Source organism: Mastomys coucha, unplaced genomic scaffold, assembly GCF_008632895.1.
Source record: "Mastomys coucha isolate ucsf_1 unplaced genomic scaffold, UCSF_Mcou_1 pScaffold16, whole genome shotgun sequence".
Classification (NCBI taxonomy): Eukaryota; Metazoa; Chordata; class Mammalia; order Rodentia; family Muridae; genus Mastomys; species Mastomys coucha.
In genome coordinates, this window is record NW_022196898.1 from 13,394,141 (window position 1) to 13,416,934 (window position 22,794).

At 37.4% G+C, this 22,794-nt stretch overlaps 1 protein-coding gene across 4 annotated transcripts in view; it reads left to right on the forward strand.

Moving 5' to 3' along the window:
- Mme (membrane metalloendopeptidase) overlaps positions 1–22,794 on the forward strand; it is a 121,214-nt gene that overhangs the window by 58,839 nt on the left and 39,581 nt on the right. For all 4 annotated transcript variants that reach the window (XM_031373984.1, XM_031373985.1, XM_031373982.1 and 1 more), the window contains 7 exons: positions 5,172–5,333; positions 6,261–6,341; positions 6,451–6,546; positions 6,649–6,767; positions 8,109–8,174; positions 18,567–18,701; positions 20,481–20,582. In XM_031373984.1, coding sequence (XP_031229844.1) covers positions 5,172–5,333; positions 6,261–6,341; positions 6,451–6,546; positions 6,649–6,767; positions 8,109–8,174; positions 18,567–18,701; positions 20,481–20,582 — 761 coding nt within the window. The remainder of the gene's footprint in view (positions 1–5,171; positions 5,334–6,260; positions 6,342–6,450; positions 6,547–6,648; positions 6,768–8,108; positions 8,175–18,566; positions 18,702–20,480; positions 20,583–22,794) is intronic.

Here is a 22,794-nt window from a genome sequence, read left to right on the forward strand (position 1 = left end):
GTTGACATATGAGTGGTTCTACACTTGCAGGGGAAACGTTGCTGATTTAGAAAATACTAGACATCTTTATTCTCTGATAGCCAATCTTCTGACCCCTGGTTCTCTGCTGTTTTATCTGCTACATATTAGAACCAGTAAAGAAACCTTAAAAGTTCTGGAATCATCCACAGAACTGAAGTAATTGATCCTACACACTCTACAAATCTGTATGTTTAAATAGCTCTTAGTCAGGGTTAGAAAGTACCGCTCACTCAGCTTTTTGCTGAGATCTTTGGGTCTCCTTAATCCAGTGTGCTTTAAATATTGGTCAGAAAGATCTCTATTTTTGTGTGATCCATTAGCCCTCATCCCATTCCTGTTTGTCCCTATGTACCATTAGTCCTCATCCCATTCCTGCTTATTCCTTGCTGCCATGTATACTAAATGCTTACTCCATCTGGATGCTCCAGGACTGACTGACACTTTGCCCTTTTTTAATCTCACAAATCTGTGACTGGAGCATGACATGGAAAAGAGAAGAGGACAGAACAAGGACAAAAGACAACATAGTTGGGATGCAGTTGAAGAAAAGGCAATGGGAGCCTCTGATAGTCATATGCCCCAACATTCAAACTCTCTCTCTTCGCTCACCTCCCCCCCTCTTCTCTCCACTCTCTTCCCTTCCCCTCCCCTTCTCCCCCTTCTCCTCTTTCTCTCCTTTCCCCCCTCTCACCTCCTCTCTAACATCTACTAGCTGTTACTGTTATGAAAATTACTTAATCATTTACAACTAAATAGAATAGCAGCCGAACTTTTGAATTCAAAGAAAGTCTCTCTGACTTAAAGACCAAAATGTTTCCCTAGCTTATATTCCATCTCCAAGCCACATAATGCACCAGCAGTAATGAATACAGTAATTAATGACTTCCCAGATGCTAGCGGAGCTTGTTTTCAAATTCCCCAAGTCAAATAAGTTGGGAGAATGTTACAAGAAGATTAGTTAGGAAAAAAAATCGTGTGTCATTTATCAGCCCAGAACATTCAGAATTGTCACTTATAAGAAATAAACTCATTATTAATGGAAGATTACTTTGCGTTTCTTTATGTGACTATTTTAAAAATTAACTTTTTCATTATTGCAAGGGTAACGAATGCATATTCATCTTATACAAATTGGGAAATAAAGATAAGCAAATAATACAGAATGAAACACCCCCACACCCCCTCCCCACAGATATAACTATAATAAGTTCCATGGCCTATATCCTCTGAGGCTTTCCGGGCTTTTACATAGGTCTTTTTACATTGTAGCATTTTCCTACCAGCTGAACTACGTTCTATATCAATACATTTGCCTTTTTGCTTACATATTGAGGTAAATAATTTTGTTTGACTTTAAAACAAAGTTGTTTATTCAGAAGTCAGAAACTGATGCTTAATGAGCCATCTGAAGAATAGGGGTGTGGCTGTTTGTAGACACCCAGCAATTCACAGCACAGCACAAAACAGAAAGAGAACTGCACCTGGTTTGACAATTGAGCTTGTTTCCTATGGTCCTTCTACCCACATAGCTACTGCTGACTTCAAAGAAACGTGAGGACAGAGGAAGTCCAGAGGATAAGGGACAAAATGAGAACCAGCCTATGTTAAGAGATTAAAGGGAGGTTCATCAAAGACTTAGCTTAAAAGTGCTAGTCTGTGACTTGCTTTGGCCTGTGGCCCCCAAATATTTAACAGAACAGGACTTTCTTTGAAGTGATTTGGAAGCACTGATACTCAGAGAGATCTCTGGTCAATGAGATTTATCAAGTAGCCCTGGAAGGAGCTGGCACTGTTACCTATTCTCTGCTCACTGCTTGTCTCTGAATGCTGTTTCTTTTGGCTAGTGCAGAAAGTAGGATTAGAAAAAAACAAAAACCAAAACAAAACCCTGGCCTGAGAGTGAATATTAATTGATTTTTCACTAATGGGGATGTGTGGGAAGTTCACATACGCTCAAGGACAGAGTTTTTTGGTCTCAGAACAGAATTTCAACTAACATCGTTATTTTTATTCAACGTGTTTGATGGAGTATGTGGTATTCTAAGTAAGCAATAAGCTTTACTTACTACTCCCACTGTTCATTGTGCAACCTCATTACTTCTTTACGACTTCTCAATAGTCTGTACAGTCCTATGGTGTTCACATAAGCCACCCCCTTCCCTGGGAGAGAAGGAGTTGACTCTTTCCCAAATGTCAGTGGCTTTTACAACTGCTTGAAAGCCAAAAGGCTCCAAAACTTGTGCTGAGCTTAGTTCTAGAAGATCTTCAGGTAATGTGTTCAGAATCCACATTTCTGGAATTTTTCACCTACATGACAATCTTCTTATATGGAGTGTTGATTCACTTTCTCTTGCAGGCATATCTTGATTTTCTTCAAAGTACAAAATAAAATAGTTTTCTTCTCTACCATGTTAAGGTTTTCTTATCTTGTCCTGTTGTGTTAAGACTAGAATTCTTCCTGATGAGTCTTGAGTGAGCAGTGTTTTGACTCCATGAGAGAAATGGAATTTGTTCCAATGTAAGCTGCCGTGGGGATTGTGGGGATGTTTTTTTGTCAAGGTGGAAGATTTGAGCTAGGCTTTTTAAATGCCTGGAATTTCAAAGGGTGGAAAAATACAAAAGATACAGTAGCAGCAGACAGGGCTCGAGCAACCAGGTCAAAGGTCCAGAAGCCGTAAACTGAAATGATTGGACCAGGTGACTCAGAAGATAAAGACAGAAGCGTCATGAGCTGCATCAAGTTAAAATATGCTATGGAATTCATGCCAGGGTTTTTATTATTGTGCTTGTTTTGCTTTTGTTTTTTAATGAATGTAAAAGACAGCATTGGAACCCTGGCTGGAAAACATGAAGCTGAAATGTTCTGAGAGCATTGATCTGCTTAAGAGGATACAGGATGGACTATGGGGGATGGATCTAGGGCCAAGGCTTGGGGGAAAGAACATGGCCTGCTGTGGAATGATGAGTTGAAATGGAACAGATCGAAAGGCTATGGAGGCAGTTAAATAGGAGCTGAGATGACTTGTGGGAGAAGAGGACTCAGACTTAGTAAATAATTGCACTCCGTTGAAAGGAGTCAGTTGATGGACATAGAAAAAGATTAATAACATCAGTAAAGTGGTTGGGCAGACAAACAAAGTGGCCACAGTGAATAAACACAGAGAAGCTTCACCTGAACACCAAACCCTGAGTGAGACAGTAAGTAAGCTCAGAGGAGTTTAGAGAGAGAGGCGTTTTCCTTATAGGTTAAAGTCACAAAACTTTAAGGAAGAAGTGCAACGGGTTCTAAGCCTTGAGTCTTAGAAACTGAAAAGAAACGGGGAATCCTAAATGTGGGATGAGAAGGTCAGAAGCAAAGGCTCAGTGCTAGGAAACATGAAAGTGTTCTGGCATACTCAGTAGGCTTGTCTTGGGGAAACAGGGGAGAATAGAAATTTAGATAGGGTAATGGGAAGAGGATGGCTTCAAGACCAGGCTAAAGAGTTTGTCATTTATTCTGAGAAACGACAAGTCACTGACATTTTTGAGTAATGTTGTGGCCAGTGCAGAAGGGCCTGTAGGGGATGTAATCTGAAAAATGAGCAGCATGTATGAGAGAAGTGTATAAGAGAAAGCAAGTGAGATGAATGAATCAGCAGGAAATGAAGGTGGAAACTGGGTAGACCCAAGCATGGAAAAGAGGTTTCAGTAAACAGGCCAAGGAATTATAGTTAGCAAATGGGAGGAGGAAATACAGCTTACATAAGAACGCAATCCCCAGAGCCTGCTAATTAGCATATATAGCATTTATAGCATAGCCTAGAGGTGGGGAGATGGCTGATTTGGGGTTAATTCCAAAGAGGTTTAAGAATTATACATGAGGTATTCAGCAAGCAAACATCCAAAAGGTAGTTAGAATAAGGGGACTGTAGCTCAGCTGCAAAACGAATTTACTATTCCAAGATCAAAAAAAGTCCACACAGCTCAGGGATTGTTTGAAGTTATTCATTAATTATCTAATTCATTAATCAATTGGTTCAGAGAGTGAAGTACTTTCAGAAGATCACTTGAGTACATATACTCTGCTGATATAGATGAATTCTCAATTGCTCCTTTGTTTACCCCACAAAAAAAAGTTCAACTTACTATGGGAAAGAAAGCATGAAGGAATGTGGGGGGAGGAGATCATGTGCTGTACTCCAAGTGTGGTGTAAATGAGCCTTGTGACTTACTCTAGCTTTCAGAATGTAAAAATGGATATTTTGCCAGTTATAGCATTTAAAAGTATGTGTCTTACACACTGTAAATACCCTGTGCTTTCACCACAGCTTTCAAAGACATAAGAGTGAACTTCATTAACTCTCACAAGCTCACAACCAACATTACAACAGACTCTACATAAACAAATGCAAATCGGGCGTGAATTTTAAGTGCAAAACTTTGTAAGACTCCAGAGATAGCTCAGTGGGTAAAGGCTCTGGCCCCCAAAACTGTCCACTTGAATTTGATCCTGACACACATGGCCCACAAGGAGAGAACCAACTCCTGAGAGTTATCCTCTCATGTTTACATGCATACTGTGGCACACTCCTGTACACACACACATAAATACATAAAAATGTAATAAGATTTTGGAAAACTGTAAGGAAAATACAAAGAGTACTAACTGGCCTTAGATCCTTACTGAGCTAATAAATAAGTATCCATTAGAAGTCAGACTTGCATCCTTTGGAGTTTCAGGGATATTTTGAAAGTCACAGCACCCTGAAAAGCCAACAGCAGCTAAAAGTCTCTAGAGTACAAGATGGCATTATGTTAACCTTACACCAAGATGGACACACCGAAGTAGGCCTTCATTTCTTTGTTTGCCTTGAAATAGTAAGTAGCAAGAAATTCACTTATTGGGGAGCCAGGTGCAGGAAGACACATTAAAGAGAGGACTTACGATAGAGGACTCAAGCCACTGAGAAATAAAATGAAACTACTATAATAGGAGAGTGGAAAGGGACTCCTGATAGACAGAGTCATGATGCCATCAGAATAGACTATTGTATAAACGCAAGGAAAGAGCATCTGTCCAGCTGACATGAAGAAGGAGCCTCTCTTTCCCTTTCCAGCCTACTTAAGCAATACATCTTTCATTGCATTTAGTCTTTTCTTTGGTCTTGCAGCTGCTCGACTGATCCAGAACATGGATGCGTCTGCTGAGCCATGTACAGACTTCTTCAAATATGCTTGTGGAGGCTGGTTGAAACGAAACGTCATTCCTGAGACCAGTTCCCGATACAGTAATTTTGACATTTTAAGAGATGAGCTAGAGGTCATTTTGAAAGGTTAGTGTTGACTGTGTCTGTGAATTAAACATTTTTCCTCTTATATCCATTTTGTGGCTGCTTGGACATTACACGAAATTTTGCAAAAGATTAGAGTTGATAATTTCTTCCAGGATCTGCTGACCTCCATTGAGTTACTCTGAGGGTAGTAGACACAAAATGGATGCGTAGGCATATCTCACCATTCCTGCTTTAATTTTATATGCACAAGACCTAGAGCTCTTCAACCTAAGTGATGGAGTATCCATGTCATTTTATAGAAGAGAATGTTTTAATGGTTGCTACCGCACCATTTCTACTGTCTCCCTTACTAAGCCCTGTGCTGCGTTAAATAGTTGCTTATAAGTTTATCAAATCTTGTCTTCCCTAAAAGTGGAGAATATTCTGACTCATCTTTATCTATCCCTAGTTCTCTTCTCTTTTAGAAGTTGTTTGTAGAAAAAAATGGGATTTTCCCATGTTTTAATGCCTATACAGGGAGAACAATTCATTTGGATCATCCATAGCACATTCACACAAAGATAATTACCCTGTAGTCATCAAGAGGATTATCCACACTAAGTCCCAAATTCCTTCCTACTATTTGTCTTTTTTTTAATCTGAACTTCAAAAACAAGTAACTGGTACCTGTGGTTGAGAAGAGGAGGTGCATACACACACTTACTCCCGCACGCGTGCGCGCTCGCGCACACACACACACACACACACACACACACACACACAAGCAATCCACTCAAAAAGTCTTATATGTAACTTAGCTAGAGGGATAAACCCTATTTCTATTCTAGGAATGATGGCTGGATTTTCCTCAAGATTCAGAGGATAGGGGAAAAAACATTTATTTTTAATCAGACCTATGTTGAAATGTTAATGACTGCTAAAAGTCAACCATTATATTGATGCACATTATGAAATGCTTGATTTCAGATGTCCTTCAAGAACCTAAAACTGAAGACATAGTAGCAGTGCAGAAAGCAAAAACCTTATACAGATCATGTATAAATGAGTGTAAGTGTTCTTTGTTTGTAATATATATGTACATATAGTGTACATATGTACAAAATATGAATAGAATATGCATACCCTCACTTTGAATTTTTCTCATTGTCTCAAAAAGCTGCTATTGATAGCAGAGGCGGCCAACCTCTATTTAAACTGTTACCAGATATATATGGGTGGCCAGTAGCATCGGATAACTGGGATCAAACATATGGTAAGGCAATTTCCTTCATTTTTTAAATTAATAATTTCTACTTTATAGTATTGCTAATGAACCACAGCTTCAGAAAATATGTTTCACCTTCTGTTCCTTTAGGTACTTCTTGGACAGCTGAGAAATCCATTGCACAACTGAATTCTAAATATGGGAAAAAGGTCCTCATTAATTTTTTTGTTGGCACTGATGATAAGAATTCTACCCAGCATATAATTCATGTAAGTATGTGTGTCAGGCAGCCAATACTATCTCTAACTTGTAATGAAATTTCCATGTACATTATATTTCATTGATATTTGAGTAATGCTAATTCTCCCTTTCAATGCATGAACTAAGGTTTAATAAATCCCTGCTCTGGCTTTCAGCCTTTAAATTCCATGTTGAAAAGATTTTCTTAGCTATATGTATTAGACATTCACCCTAGTCTGTTGTCTCTATTTAAGTTAGCTCCCCAGGATCCTCTTACTTTGAAAATAACCTCCAGTTGCTTTGTATATTTTATGGTTTAGTTTACACAGAGCAGTGTAGGTCTGGCAACCAAAAATTCCTCACTTATTTAAAATAAAAAACCATAAAGGAGATTTTGAACACAGTTTTGGTTCTCACTAAAGATGACCTGTGCTTTTAATTTTAGGTAAGATAAAGAAAATACTGTTTTTTAATGATCCTTCCTGTGGAGATGTCCTGTTGTTCTTTCTATAGGTGTGTGTGTGTGTGTGTGTGTGTGTGTGTGTGTGTGTGTGTGTGTGCACATGCGCGCGCATTTCCTCTGGATTGTTTTGGACTCCTCAAAATCCATGGATTCCCACCTTCATCTATGCGTGCCATGGTTGACCATTGCATCCATTCTAATGTATATAGAATAGGAAGCAGTCGTACAAGGGTATCAGCATGCCCGTTTGTACTTAATGTCGGTGCCCAAAGTAGAGAGCATGCACAGAACAGCAGAGAGTCTCTTCTCACATACCTAGCTAAACAGCCTGCACCTGCTAAAACCCCTCTGAACACACACATGGGAGGGACTCTCTGGTAGACAATCTCAAAATTTGTGGCAAGATTTACACTGGCAAATAGGTTGTAGGGTAACTGTAGTCTTCTATACCTCTACGCCCATAGACCCAAATAAACATGGAAGAATACAACCTCCTTCTAACAGTAAAAGTGTATACCAGTTAAGGGTGTGGCAAGCAAACATGGCCTGAAAGGGACTATATAAGAATATCAAGAAGTTGGGAAGTTTTGTAAATGTGTAATTTGTAGTTCACTGGGCCAGGATCTTTCTTGTATCATCTGTTCTAAATGAAAAATCATTCCCTGTTTACTTTTAATTCAAGTTTTCTTTGGTTTTATTCACATAACCATCATGAAATTCCTCAAATAAATAAATAATAATCATGTAGTTATCAGTTACAAGTGATGTAGAAACCTTTTCTTAGTTAATTACTTTATTTCTGCATGTTACCCTTACAGACAGCATGGAGAATGAGCCTAGACTATTTTATCTAAATGTTTTATACTTGCTGAATAATTTGTTTTCCTTGATGTATATTTTTTTATAGTTTGACCAGCCTCGACTTGGCCTCCCTTCCAGAGACTACTATGAGTGTACTGGAATATATAAAGAGGTAAATAAAAGCAGGGGGAGAAAAGAATAAGACACAGCTACAGAGTCATCTGTGCAAACCTTTAATAATGAAAAGGATTAGAGCCAAATTTAAAACTTTTTACAATCTTTGCTAGGGAAAGACCAAAATAAAACAGGGCTGAAGTTCCTTTGATAGACTGAACATTGTGACTCGACTAATAGAAACCAAACAAGAAAGCTTGGAATTCCTCGCATGAATTTTGACTCTTAGTTTTTAAGTCACATGATCTAGTTTTTAAAGTCACCTTAAAATGTTTCTATTCATGTCTAAATTGGATCATTTAAAGAAAACAAAAAGCAACTGATTAATCTTAGCACTGAGCACTGTCAGTAAGGACTAAAGATGAACAGGTCCAGTGACATGTACTGTTCTGGAACTTCCTGATTCTGTTTACAGACAACTATGCCGACAAGAATATCAGCTTCCATCCCAAAGCACGCAAGACAAGGAATCACATCATGCATAGCTGCTCTTGACCTGGATAACGTTTCCCTATCTCCCCAGCTTTCCCACCTTAGGCTGATATGACTGTTTTCTTGGTTACTGACAGAAGGAGCTCCACCAGTTGAGAATGATGTGCTATCAGAGGGAAGGTGTTTATCCTAGAGTTGTTTTTCCTCATAATTCTTTTAAAATAGAAGAAATTCATGATCTAAAGAGTAACATTTTGATACTATGACTGGAATCATCACTTAGCTGAAATTATTAGCTAAAAATGGCTATGTCAGTCTGGAGTGACAGCACCCGACAAATACAAAAGTAGAGGCTCACAGCCATCCATTGAACTGAGTACAGGGTGTCCAATGAAGGAGTTAGAGAAAGGACCAAAGGAGCTGAAGGGTTTGCAGCCCCTTAGGACGAACAACAATATGAACTAGCTAGTACCCTCAGAGCTCCCAGGAACTAAACCACCAACCATGGAGTATACATGGTGGGACTGATGGCTCTGGCAGCATGTGTAGAGCAGAGGGTGGCCAAATCGGTCATCAATGGGAGGAGAGGCCTTGGCCCTGTGCCCCAGTGTAGAGGAATACTAGGGCCAGTAAGCCGGAGAGGGTGGGGTGTTGAGCATGGGGAGGGGGAGGGAACAGGAGTTTGTTCTTGTTGTTGTGTTTTGTGTGTATGTGTGGTTTTTTTTTCCGGAAAGGAAACTGGGAAAGGAGAAATCATATGACATGTAAATAAAGAAAATATCTAATAAAAAAAGAAAAGAACATAATTGTACTAGAAAAAAAATGACCGTGTCTTACATTTATATTATGTTTAAATAACATAAAATAAGTTATCGGTGGGAGTAGATACACAATACAGAAATTTTTAAAAGTACCTACATTATAATACTAAAGCTACAATTAATAGTACAGATAATTAAGTGGATGTAGGATTTCTGAGTGATCTAGTGGCTGTGTGAACTGCAGCTGTTGGCTTTAAGAAGTGTCCAGCTGCTTCCTGTTGAGTTAAAAGTGAGGGAGGAATGTCCAATCATATCTCAATTTTCAGCTCAAGAGCTATTCATATTTACAATTTCACTCTTATAAACTGTCATTTCCCCCTCGGTCCTTAGATAGCATTTATTACTTTGACATTTCTGATCTCAATCTATACCTAGTCGTCAAGGTGGTGACATTTCTTCCCTTTTCCCTTTGATAAGATTTTTATTAAGAAGAGAGTATATTTTGTGAAATGTTTTTCAGTGTTAGTCACAATGTCAAACATATGACAAACCAGCCATTTGGGATTTGCATCTAATACAGATGCAATTTTACGTAAGCTGCAAGGTTGTTTCTTTTTTTAATTTGAAGTTTCAAATTGTCCATTCCCTTAGAGAATTGGGCCCTTCACTTGGTCACACATTTCTTGCTAGGTCTGGAGAATTAGAAACTGAAGTTTGCATTTACAAATGGCTGTGCAGCCAGAGCTGTTCTAGTGACTCCATGGAGAGAGAACATAATTTTCCAGATCTTTGTAGCCATCATCTAGACTCTAGATCCTAGAGGATTCATTGATTTACATTGGCTTTCTTGTCTCTATAGGCATGAAAGTTTGTATTGGACTGGGTTCTGTGTAAGCCACAATAACAAAGACACTCAAAATTATAGTACATGAGGCAAGAGACAATACATTTCTGTCTCATTTTCCAAGCTCAAAGCAGGCAGTCCAAGTGAGATAGGACACATGGGGCTTCCTGGGGTCTCAGCTGCCTTTAACTGTCTTGTCCTAGTCTGAGCCTTTTCTGGAATTCACATTAGTCTGCAAGGTCAGAATTGGCTTGTTGTACAGTATTCGTGTATTAGGTCAAAGGGAACTAGGAAAAAAAGAAAAGTGGTGGACCATTTCCTCTAATTTTTTAATTAATGGGTTTTGATTTTTTTGTTAACTTTATTTATTTTTTTATTTTCTTTTTCCTTTTCCCAATGAAGGAGCTAGAGAAAGGACCCAAAGAGCTGAAGGGGTTTGCAGCCCCATAGGAGGTTTTGATATCTTTTAAGAAAGGGTTTACTGTACGGCCCAAGCTGTCATGTTGTTGCCATTGAATATATAGAGGAGGTTAGAAAATGTCATCTGACTTTTCTCCTGTTTGTTATTCTATTGTAAATCAGATTGTTTTGTTCATTTCTAAGTCAGACAGTTTGATGTTTGTTTGTCTAAATGCTCCTGATTTTGTGTATTGGCTTCTTTTACTCTGTTCAGGTCTAACACTGCTTTTGATGACAACTTTAGTATTTTCTATGCATGAGAACATTCGTTGGCAAACATACCACCTCACTGCTTCCTTTCTCACACACTTACTGCTTATTTCTTGTGCTTTTCTTAACCATTCTGGCTAAGACTTTTAGAACTACCTTGACCAGACATCCATGTCTTTTTTCTGATCTCACAGGGAAAACATGGCCTTTATTATGCTGAAGTATGTTCCTTTTGAATTTGTGCTTTTGAAAAAATATTTTTAATTATGTTGAATTTTCCCATCACTGGAGATGATCACATAGTTTTGTACTTCATTTTGTTATTACAGTGTTTAACATCCATTGATCAATTATTACTGAATGATATTTGTATGCTTTTTCCGGACATAAACCCATCCTGATCTTAACCCTGGTCTTTTTAATGTCTGTCAAAAGCTTATCAGTATTTTTGCCGAGGATTTTACTCCGGTCATCGTCACGGCTATTTGCACAGTGTTTTCTTTTAGCTTAGTAGTGCTTTTTATTGGCTTTAGAATCAGAGTTACGGGGTCAAAAATTTGTTTGTGACTTTTCCACTCTTTTCAGTTTTATAGAACTGAACCTAGTTCTCCTTTAAATGCTTAGTAATATTGCTGCAAATATAGCTTAGTGAAATGATAGCAATGAAACTATCAAAAGTAACATAGTTCAGCTTCATTTTATTCTTGAGCATTCTAAACTTTCAGATAGATCTATTAATATGGACAGAAAATTTGGCTTTCATCAGATGGGTTTGAACCATTTTCTCTCTGGAACTGGAGGGGAGTTACAGACTCCAGTGGACAATGACAAGAGAAAAGGAGATTGATTGACTCAGGCTCGCTTGGTCCCTTGTGAAGACAATGCACTAAGGTGGTATAGGCTAAAGTACATCTAACATGAGTAGATATGCAAAAATAAACAGAAATGCAGAATTTTTCACCAGTGTACACACCTTCATGAACAATATATATATATATATATATATATATATATATATATATATATATATATATATATATGAAATTATTTCCAAGATGACTTAATTGCTCTTGATCTACAACATGGTTTTGTTGTCATTTAGTGGTCATGGTAGCCTGTATGTAGCATTTCCGAGTACCATGGGGTCAGTTCAGCCATGAATGTTGTAACTGTTTTCTTCATTAGCTTTTTGATAATGAGGGTGTATGTTCAGTCTCAGGAAATTGCCTATAAGTGAACTCAGAAAGGAGCCCATGTGTACCATGTCTACTTTTAAGGGCAACATCTCAAAATTTGTTTAGTGGGGAGTCTCTTAGGATAGATCTCTCTTTTAGCAGCAGAATCTATGGCTACTCTGATTATTTGAGGAAATCTGTTAATGATACACTATTCTCTAACAGGCAGAAGTAATGAGATGCAAAACCAAAGTATAAATATCTATTCTGTGAAAACGCTGTGAAGGGTAGCATTGCCCATAAAAGATTATCATTCCCATTCTTGGAATGTCAGCCAACCATTTCACATGAAAAAGTCCTTTTTATAAATAGAAATAATCTTAATTTTCTTCAAAACAAAAGACCCTCCTCCAGAAAAGCTTCTGAGTTATTTCCTGGGGGTGAATTAAGATTCATTTCAAGGCTTCCTTTTCTCTAACATTTTACTTACACAAGGCTAATTACTTTGGCATCCTATGTTAATCAATTTGTAAATCTTTAGCTATAATTGTAAATATTCTTGTGTTGTGTACTAATGTTTGTCTGACAAGGCAGAATAGGATAAGGCACTAGTTCCCATACCTGCTCTGTGTATGCCAATGACAGGCAGGCCTCTGGAACGTCAGTCCTCACATACCACTCTAAGAAAAGCCATAATGATTATCTTACTTTATTGTTTATCCATCAACAAAATACTTGGTTGAACTAAGTATTCATGAAATAATTAATTAAAATAAAATGGGGAAACTCCTAAGTGAGAAGTTGAGTGTGATGGGATAAAACTTGGAGATTAGGATGTATGAATTCAAATGATGCAAGGCATGGTTACAGAGAGGAAGGCAAGAACTATAAATTAATTTTTAACTCTTCTGAAACTGGTAGGCTTATGAAACATGGAGGTATGTTAGGGATAAGGATAAAGTGCTTGAAACAGGGTCACAGTAGATCAAAGCCAGAAAGAGATGACCCAAGGCCTGTGTGTCTAAATCAGAGAAAAGATACAACCCCCTTCCCCAATTCACTCAATTCCAGGAAAGAGCACAAGCTGAGATTTGTAGTCACAAAGATGAGCAAGCTCAAACAAACTGAGGTTAAACTTTGAGTTACTTGCTTACTCACCCAAAGTGCAAACTAATAAAACCTTCCGTGGTCTGGAGATATTCTAATCAAGTGGAAATGAGAAGATAAACCTTCTTAATATACTTCAATATAACATCAGTATTTTTATTTAAAAAATTCATTGAATTCATGTCAATGTGACCACTCTTCTACGTGATGAGAAATCAGAGACAACAGCATTTGTGCTGTCATTGAACTCAGGTAATGCAGGAACAGAAGAAACAAGAGAGAAAGGTGAAATAGTGGAGGGGACAAAATGTAAATTGAGGAAGCAATAAATGATACCAATAAAATGGTGATGTAATAATGAGTGGGTGAGCAGATGAGCCATTTAGATTCCATTCCAGTTGGCTTTTTAAAAGATCTCTCTGGCTGCAGTTTGTAGACTGTACTGTGATAAAGGAGAACTCGGAGGAGGTCATTTGGTCATTTATGTGAAAGGATGGTAGACTCTGATGAGGGCAAGTGGATCTAGGATAACTTGCACGATGGTCCAATTTTATAGCTGAAATGTGTACTTTAAGTCTCTTGGCTAGTACATAAGGCCTACATAGTTTCTCTGTTTACTAGTGCTGCCATATATATGGTACAAGGAGAAATATTGACCTCATTTTCTTCTTTCTGGAATTCAAGAAAGAGAGGATTTACCCAGTCCTGGCACATGCATTTAACAAAACATAAAGGGCCATTTTATTTTTAACTTAGTAAATTAGACAAAAGAATTTTTAAAGATGGAAAGCAGTTTGTGAAAAATCTGGCTCCCAGCATATACAGTAAAACACTGAAAATCTTGTGTAAACTTCCAGGTTCTTTTTGTTAACCCCACAACCTCAGTCCCCTCCATGAGTCAAGGTGAGTATCCTCGGGTCTTGTGTTCCCATCATAGAGTTGTTCTTAGCTTCAGCTATGCCTAATCTCTGGTGTCTAGAAATAGGTGTGTAATTCTACATCCACAATCCCTCTGTAGAAAACAAGTCTCTGTTTCAACAGCTGTATGTTGTGTAATGGAAAGTTTCTGAGCCCTTTAGATGGGAAGCATCTTTCCTGCTTCATGTCACGCCTTTCTGATTTGGTACACTTTGTAGAGTCTACCAGTAAACTTCTTGCATAACACACAATATTTCCCAGCATTAATAGCTAACTAGAACACAGTTATCTGACACCTCATTTGCAGGTTTTCTTCTAAGGAAAGAAAATACAGACAACTGATAAGAACTGAGTGTCACAAACAGCATATCTGAGTGTGAAAATCCTTATCTTCAGAGGTCACTACCAGTTGTCAGTCTTATCTGATTGGAGAACTTTCTTCTCCTTCCTGGATCTGGTTGTCATTTATTAACAATGATATTAAAGTCTGAGGGACAGCAGTAAAATGGTCTTGCTCTGTTCCTCTTTAGCGATTCAGCTTTTCCACAGGTGTGGAGGAGTCTCCTCTTCTAAAGAGCTAGTTTATAAACACTATCATTTGCTGTTATAGTATGGAAATCATTCTAACCAAAGCAATAATCCATGATACTAGGATTAGTAAATACTTTTGTTAATGTGTGGTTGGAAACTCCACAAAATTACTGCTATATAGAGTTTATGCTGGCTCTTACAAACAATTATCCCTTTGTCAGTGCTAGGTTTTATAATCTGTTTTTTAACAGAAGGCTACTAGATGTTTTTGGATTCCTTTCCACTGAAAGGATCCTTGATTTACTGTCTCTTCAAAGCACAACTGTTAAACATGAGAGCTCATTCTTTTTCTTTTCTTTTCTTTTTTGTTTGTTTGTTTGTTTTGTTGTTGTTGTTTTCTCAAGACGGGTTTCTCTGTGTAGCCCTGGCTGTCCTGGAACTCACTCTGTAGAGCAGGCTGGCCTCAAAATCATAGATCTGACTGCCTCTGCCTCCCAAGTCCTGGGATTAAAGGCGTGCGCCACCATTGCCCAGCGAGAACTCATTTTTATCCCTGCCCTGACAATTGAGTCTTTTTTAAGACACAAGAAAAGAAAGCTAAATTTCACTTTCAAAGATACCTCAGTTTCTCTAAATCTGTATACTTGGTGTCATTTGGCATTTTACAGGTTTAAAAATAAGAAAAACATAAAGTCCTAGGTTAGAATCTTGCCACAGTGAGTTTGAATTTTGACAACCCCTAAAAGAATTTAGAGAGAAAAGATACTACAATCTGTGTTTTAATAAGATGTGGTTGCCAGGCTGGCACTCATCCATCACAGCTCTGTATTCTATTCAAGTGTCCCAGGAGCTAGCAATATGAGCTTTCACCAGTTCAGTAGGGCTAAATGGTCAGATATCCAATGATGTTACCCACTAAGGTTCAACAATCATCAGACACATTTGTAAAGAATAAGAACCAGATTGCTGAATCAACAAATTACATAGAAGTATTCTTCTTGTTTTCTCACGCCATTAACAAAAACATATCTCATATAGCAAAGAGAAATCTGAAACCACTGATATTAGAAAATTCAAATTACCATCTCTTTCCTAGCCAGTAGTAATTCCCTGCTAAAAGCAGGAAGATTTATATGCTTTGAAGTATAGTTAATTCAAAACACTATATTCTTTGTGTAAAAAAGGATTGATTTATTTATTTTATATACAGTGTTCTGCCTGCATGTGTGTTTACCTGCAGGTCAGAAGAAGACACCAGATCTCATTATAGGTGGTCATGAGCTACCATGTAGTTGCTGGGAAATTAACTCAGGACCTCTGAAGTAGCTGCCAGTGCTCTTAATCTCTGAGCCATCTCTCTAGCACAACACTACATTCTTATATTTTCGACTATGTGGTCCAATGAGGAATGAGCTCAGACATGTTTGTTTACTTCAAGTGAAACAAAACTCTGACTAGCTTTAAATAGGAACAGAGTTAATTTGGCAATAACCTATATGAAATTATCTTTTCATTTCTAATACCTCAGTGATTGGATTTTTAAATGCAAATTCACCCTCCCCATACTTTATCCTATTAAAAAAATATAGACAGAAGCATGACCTAGGTAATTGTAACATTACAGTATATCCCTCAACAGAAAAAGCACCCACATCCAGGGAACTTGGTCTACTTAGCATTTAATGAGGAGCACAGGTACATTGAATTTTTAAGATTCACAGTAATTACACATTTTGTTTAAGATTCTTGCTTGATTGCATATTTTCACTTTACTATTTTTTTTTTCAAGATAGGGTTTCTCTGTGTAGTCCTGGTTGTCCTGGAACTCATTCTGTAGACCAGGCTGGTCTGGAACTCAGAAATCCACCTGCCTCAACTTCCCAGGTGCTGAGATTAAAGGCATGTGCCACAACTGCCAAGCATTAAGGTGTTAAGCCTCACAGATAAAAAGACCCATTTGAATATTTTTTATGTTTGATGGTGAACACCTATAAATACATGTACCTTTACATTAAAGTGGAATATAAGGGTGCTCATTGTACTTGTAATCCTTTAGTAGGGATACAAGATTCTTCTGAAACTGAAAGTGGTACACCCTTTTAGCACACATTATAGCCTTCATTTGTTTTGTTTTGTTTTTGTTTTTTATTAGATATTTTCTTTATTTACATTTCAAATGATATCTCCTCTCCTGGTTTCCCTTCCGAAAAACACAAAACAAAACAAAATAAAACAAAACAATAAAAAAAACCCTGTTCCCTCCCCCCTACCCCTGCTCACCAACCTATCCTCTCCCTCATCCTTGCCCTGGCATTCCCTTACACTGGGGCATAGAACATTCACTGGACCAAGGGCCTCCCCTCCCATTGATGACCAACTAGGCCATCCTCTGCTACTGCTCATGGCAGCTGGAGCCATGAGTCCCATCATGTGTACTCTTTGGTTGGTGGTTTAGTCCCTAGGAGCTCTGAGGGTACTGGTCAGTTCATACTGTTATTCCTCCTATGGGGCTAGGAACCCCTTCAGCTCCTTGTGTCCTTTCTCTAACTCCTTCATTGGGGATCCTGTGCACAGTCTAATGGATGACTGTAAGCCTCTACTTCTGTGTTAGTCAGGTACTGTCAGAGCCTCTCAAGAGATAGCTATATCAGGCTTCTGTAAGCCAGCATTTGCTGGCATCCACAATAGTGTCTGGGTTTGATGACTGACTATGGGAAAGATTCCCAGGTGGAGCAGTCTCTGGGTTGTCCTTCCTTCAGTCTCTGCTCCATAGTTGGTCTTTACAACTCCTTCCATGGGTATTTTCTTCCCTCTGCTAAGAAGGAACGAAGTATCCACACTTTGGTCTACCTTCTTCTTGAGTTTCTTGTGGTTTGTGGATTGTATTTTGGGTATTCTGAGCTTCTGGGCTAATATCCACTTATCAGAGCGTGCATACCATGTGTGTTCTTTTGTGATTGGGTTACCTCCCTCAGGATGATATTCTCCAGATCCTTCATTTATATTTTCCCAAAAACCAAGTCTTAGAAGCATCAAAGACTCATTCACTTATCCTGAAGTTATGTGCCACAATTTCCTTGGTGACAGTTACTTGTCTTCCTCAAACTAAAGTTCCTGCTTAAAACTTGAATTAGGGTAAATTTTAAAAGAGATAAGAAGATCAAACTTTATTTTAGTTGCAGATGTATAATGATGGCTAATAAGTAGCAGACTTAGTAGCTGAAGTGGGATTGAATTCCCCTGGTCTTGACATTACTGAATTCAATTAAGGCATTTGTATAATCCAAAAAATGATTGGTAATGCAAAAAGCATATACCTTCTGCTTATAAATTAAATTGTATCTGAAGATAAGATGTAAACATTGAGATTATGGAAGAAAGATGGTGCTTGAATCTATGGTATCTTATAGTAAAATGTCACAGTAATGGGGTATGATGGAAAAAAATTACAGTTTTTTGTTTGTTGGATTAATTCCTGAGAGCAGTCTCAAAAAAATGTAACTTTGCCCAAGATGAATCTGTGAAAATGTCCTGATAATATTCTATTTACTTTCACTGTCTCTTCATAATTAGTTGAAAAAAAATACTTCCATATATGTATGTGAAAAGCCAATCTGAAGAAAAAGGTTAGAAAAGAAAAAGAAGAAATATGTGTATCTATTTAACAAGTGCTTTCCCACTGTATTTTTGTGAAGGTAAAATAAAATTTTTGAAAATAACATAATCTCCATAGCCAAGTGACCATAAATTAAAAAACATTTAAGGTAATATTTTATTGCTATGTCTCAGCTACAATTATAAAAATTTCTGTACAGGCCATTTCTTTTAACACTTAGAAAATATATCCATTTGATTGTTCTTTTTCGTCTACCAAAATTAATATTGTAAAACCTTGCATGTGCCACAATGACTATCAGAAGGTTCCCCAACAACATGTTATTTCTTTCTTTCAGGCTTGCACAGCATATGTGGACTTTATGATTTCTGTGGCGAGACTGATTCGTCAGGAACAAGGATTGCCTATTGATGAAAATCAGCTCTCTTTGGAAATGAATAAAGTTATGGAATTGGAAAAAGAAATTGCTAATGTAAAACATATTTTTTTTCTGGGATACTGAATAATGTCAATCACTTTCTGCTTCATTCCCTCCTCTCTATGTTATTTTAAAAATAAAACTGTAGCTCTTTATCCCAGTGACAAATATGCATAGGCTAGTAATGGATCATTCACTTCTGGAGAGCCTTTGAAACTATAGAATTCTCTGAAATCCAAAAGACATACCAGGGTTGACAAATAGTAAAAAAGCTATGCTGTACAGCAGTTGCATCAAAATCTTTCGCTGGGACTGTGAGATGTCTTCATGATGCAGGAAGACACATGCAAACACAGGGCGGTTTTTCTCAACAATTTTAATTTATGTTAACGTGAAATACAATGTGTCTGCCAAGATCATCTCTGTCCTGCTAGAGACTTGGTCAGAGGTCAAAGGGATGCCACTGATTTCAGACTCTAAAACTGCTGAAGTCAGGAAAACAGAGAGACCTAAACAACAGAGCCAAGGGTACTTCTGCATTTCTCCTGGTCCTAGGCAAGCCCTTGAAAACTGAACTGGCACTCTGTTCTCTGAGTCTTCCACACAAGCATGAGCAAGTGAACTCTGGCTCTCATCAACATTCAGGGTTGTGACTGAACCTAGCCTCAGAGTTCCTTAACAGTGTAAGCAGAACCCTGTTCTCTTATGCCCCCATCTGCTTACCATTGCCATCTGGCTTCTGCAGAAGACTAAGGACTAAAGGTCATGGGAGAGTGATTTTAGATGTGCTGGGGCTATATAAAACCAACCCCTCCTCCCATCCAGAGTCAGTCTGCTTAGAGCAGCAACTCTGTGGAGGACTTCTGATAGGTTTCTTATCATTCTCAGAGGAAAACTGAGGTACTAGAGAATAATTTCTTGCCCTGGGAATTTATCATTCCTATGTTCTCAGACCATGTCCCCTTGGTCAGCCTTGGCTCTACAGTGATTACTCTATATTGCCTAGGACATACTTGTCATTGTGTTAGGCTTCCTCCTGCCTTAGGCTCTGAGGGTGGTTTAGGGTCAATGTTATCTTTGTATCAGTAGTATGTGCGTAGCAGTGTGCAGCTTGTCTTGTATGAAGGAGATATTCAATACTGACTGTCTTCATCAACGAGTAGATAAATTAACACAAAGGGAACATTGAAGGTCTTCTCACCCAGTACTCATTTTATACTGTCCTCTTTGTGTCTCCATGCTTAAAATTGCTTTTATTCTTCTCAAGCACTAACAGGAGTTGCTGTCATAATTTTATCTTTCACACTCAGTGAACAAAATGAAATTGGATGCAACTGAGTATATGTCATTAGTCAGAAGGAAGGGTGGTCACAAAAGTAGGGTGGCCATTTTCCTTGGCCAACTTGCAACCTACCTGCTGTAGACTAAAAAATTGCTGCCATAAACTATTGTAAACCCTTTTGCATTTTCCACCCCTTCGGTTGATTTTAACTAGAATACTCAATAACAAAGTGAGGGTATGAGCCAGTATTTGAGAGGTAAACTGGAGATGACTATATTTTAAAAAATTATGATCTAAAACAGCTGCAGAGCCAACTGAACTGATCATTAGCCACAAATGTTACTTAGGTGATTGGTACAGTTACCAAGATGTTAAAAGATTTTTGAAGAATTTTAAGCTTGATGATTTCATTAAATTTTAATTATTATGGAATATGCATAAAATGGTAAATTTGTACCCAAGTCAAATTATCTCATGCCTACCCTATACTTTATTTTCTATCATATATGATTATATTTTTCTAAAACCACAATCAAACATTAAATCTGTAGGCTACAACTAAACCAGAAGACCGAAATGACCCAATGCTGCTTTATAACAAAATGACATTGGCCAAACTCCAGAATAACTTTTCTCTCGAGATCAATGGGAAGGTAAGTAGAAAGTTTCCAAGTTTGATGTGCCCTTTTCCTATATCCTTCCCTGATACTACAACTTTACATTTATTTATTAAAATAAATTAATTTTAAAGTAAATGTTAATGACATTCATCATTCCACATCATGAGAAGTCTTGAGGCAGAGAAATCTTTGAAATTGATATTTCTCTATTTAAGTAGGATGAGTTTCAAAGGCAAAATTTCTTTTAAGGGAAATTATATGATTGTAGACACTGTAACGGAAAAGGGTTTGAAGAAGGCACAATTAGGGGCCTTTAAGTTGTCATTCTGTGTGAATTGTCAAACAAGTAGATATGAAATTTCTTTTAAATTCTTAAAATAGGCTAATTTATTCATATAACTTTCTATATTCTCATTCAAGCCAGCTATGGAAGTATTCAGAATAAAAATTAGAAACAGAATCAGAAAGAAGAAAATATGTTTCAGAATCTACTGATGAACAGAACTTGCTTATTTTTGTTTAGCTAGTTTCTAACATCCTGCTTTGTGCTTTGGAAGTGGGGGCATGTAGCAGTAACAATAGCAGTAGCAATAGGCCTTGGTGGTCCACATGCTTGTGACTTGAAGCCATGTTTATAGAAATACATCCAATCCCCCACAGTCAACATTTTCTTTGTACTAATTCTGTAATACTGAACTAATTCTGGTCAGTTTTTTCATAAGTTAGTCATTTCTTACATACACTTATTGACGTAAGCATGTTTTGAAAGACTGGCCCAAGGCAGCAAAGGAAAGCACATAGTTTGGCCCAGTACTTCCTACACAGTAACAGTCCTCTGTGTACATAGGTGAGAATCGAAGACTCTGACGCACTTAGACACTCAATTCCCGTATAAGGTGTAATAGACAAGATTCCATCAGTTAGACATTCTCCATGTAGCTATTGTAGTTTAAAACTCATGGGCTTCACTATAGAGACAAGGTGAATACTTCACAGCATGTTTCTCTGTCTGGCTCCTCAGCATCTCTGCTGTAGCAATGTTCAGTTTGAAGCAGGAACTCTGTTCAGGTTCATATCTGTGTTTGAAATGATTTTTTTGTTAATATCCACTGTTAAAAAACAGTTTACATATACTTGCATTTTCATAGACCAATGAAGTTTTATTTTTAAAATGATATTTCTCTTCTTTTTTTGTTTTTTTAAACTTTTATTGCATTATGATGAGAAAAGTTACATGATTTCAATTTATCTGAATTTGTTAACATTTAAAAACCTATTTTAATTAAATAGAATTGGATCACATTCTTCTTTCCCTTTTGTACCACTGTTCCTCCCATAGACCCCCCATCAATATGTACGATATCTTTTTTGTCATATTCCTTAAAATTTATAAAATATTATAACAATAAAAATAAGTATTATAAAAGTTGTTTGATATAAAACAACAATCAATTTAACAGTCTTATGTAGATGTTCATCTACAGCAATAGTGAAAATACATTTCTCTCAATATAAATTTTAAATAACTCCAAATATATTAGCTGTATACTTAAAAATAATACATCACTACTAGTATTTTCTTAAATGAACATGAATATATAAAGTCCTTTTGTTTTGTATTTAGTAGAGTTTAAAATCTTGGCTCTTACTGTGGTACAAGCCCAAAATAAGAACAATTTTTAGACATTGGATTTCATTGTAATAAGGCTGTACTTCAATGACCCTCACATCACCAAAGGATTTTACCTCCATCGTAGCTAAGCTGAGAGTTGATAGTTCTGCTGCACCAAGAAATGAATTGTAGGCTCAATTTTTGGATACAGACTTCCTGCATGGTCAAAGATATTTGACTTGACTGAGTGACTTCATTCTCAGCCCACAGAGAACAGGTTACATTCATTTAAGAAATGGTGTAGGTATTAAGATGGTCTATCCATAAAGTCATTCGCCAACTTTTTCAATGAACAATGGTTCTGCTTGGAGGGTGACACAGACATTAGGTGAGGGTAAGAATTTGGCTCATTAGCTGTGATAATTTGGAAAAGCATTCATCTCAGAGAAAGAGTAACTTATAAAGTCCTCTTCTTCAAACTTGACACAAGAGTTACAAATGTCAAGCAAAACGTTCAGTCTCACTTTGTTGTTCTCTTACAAGCTACCTCCCTAGTTAATCGTCTGTTCTTTTGGGTATATAAATACTTTTGAAATATATAAGCTATTCTGAAAACCATAGTATAGTGTAAAA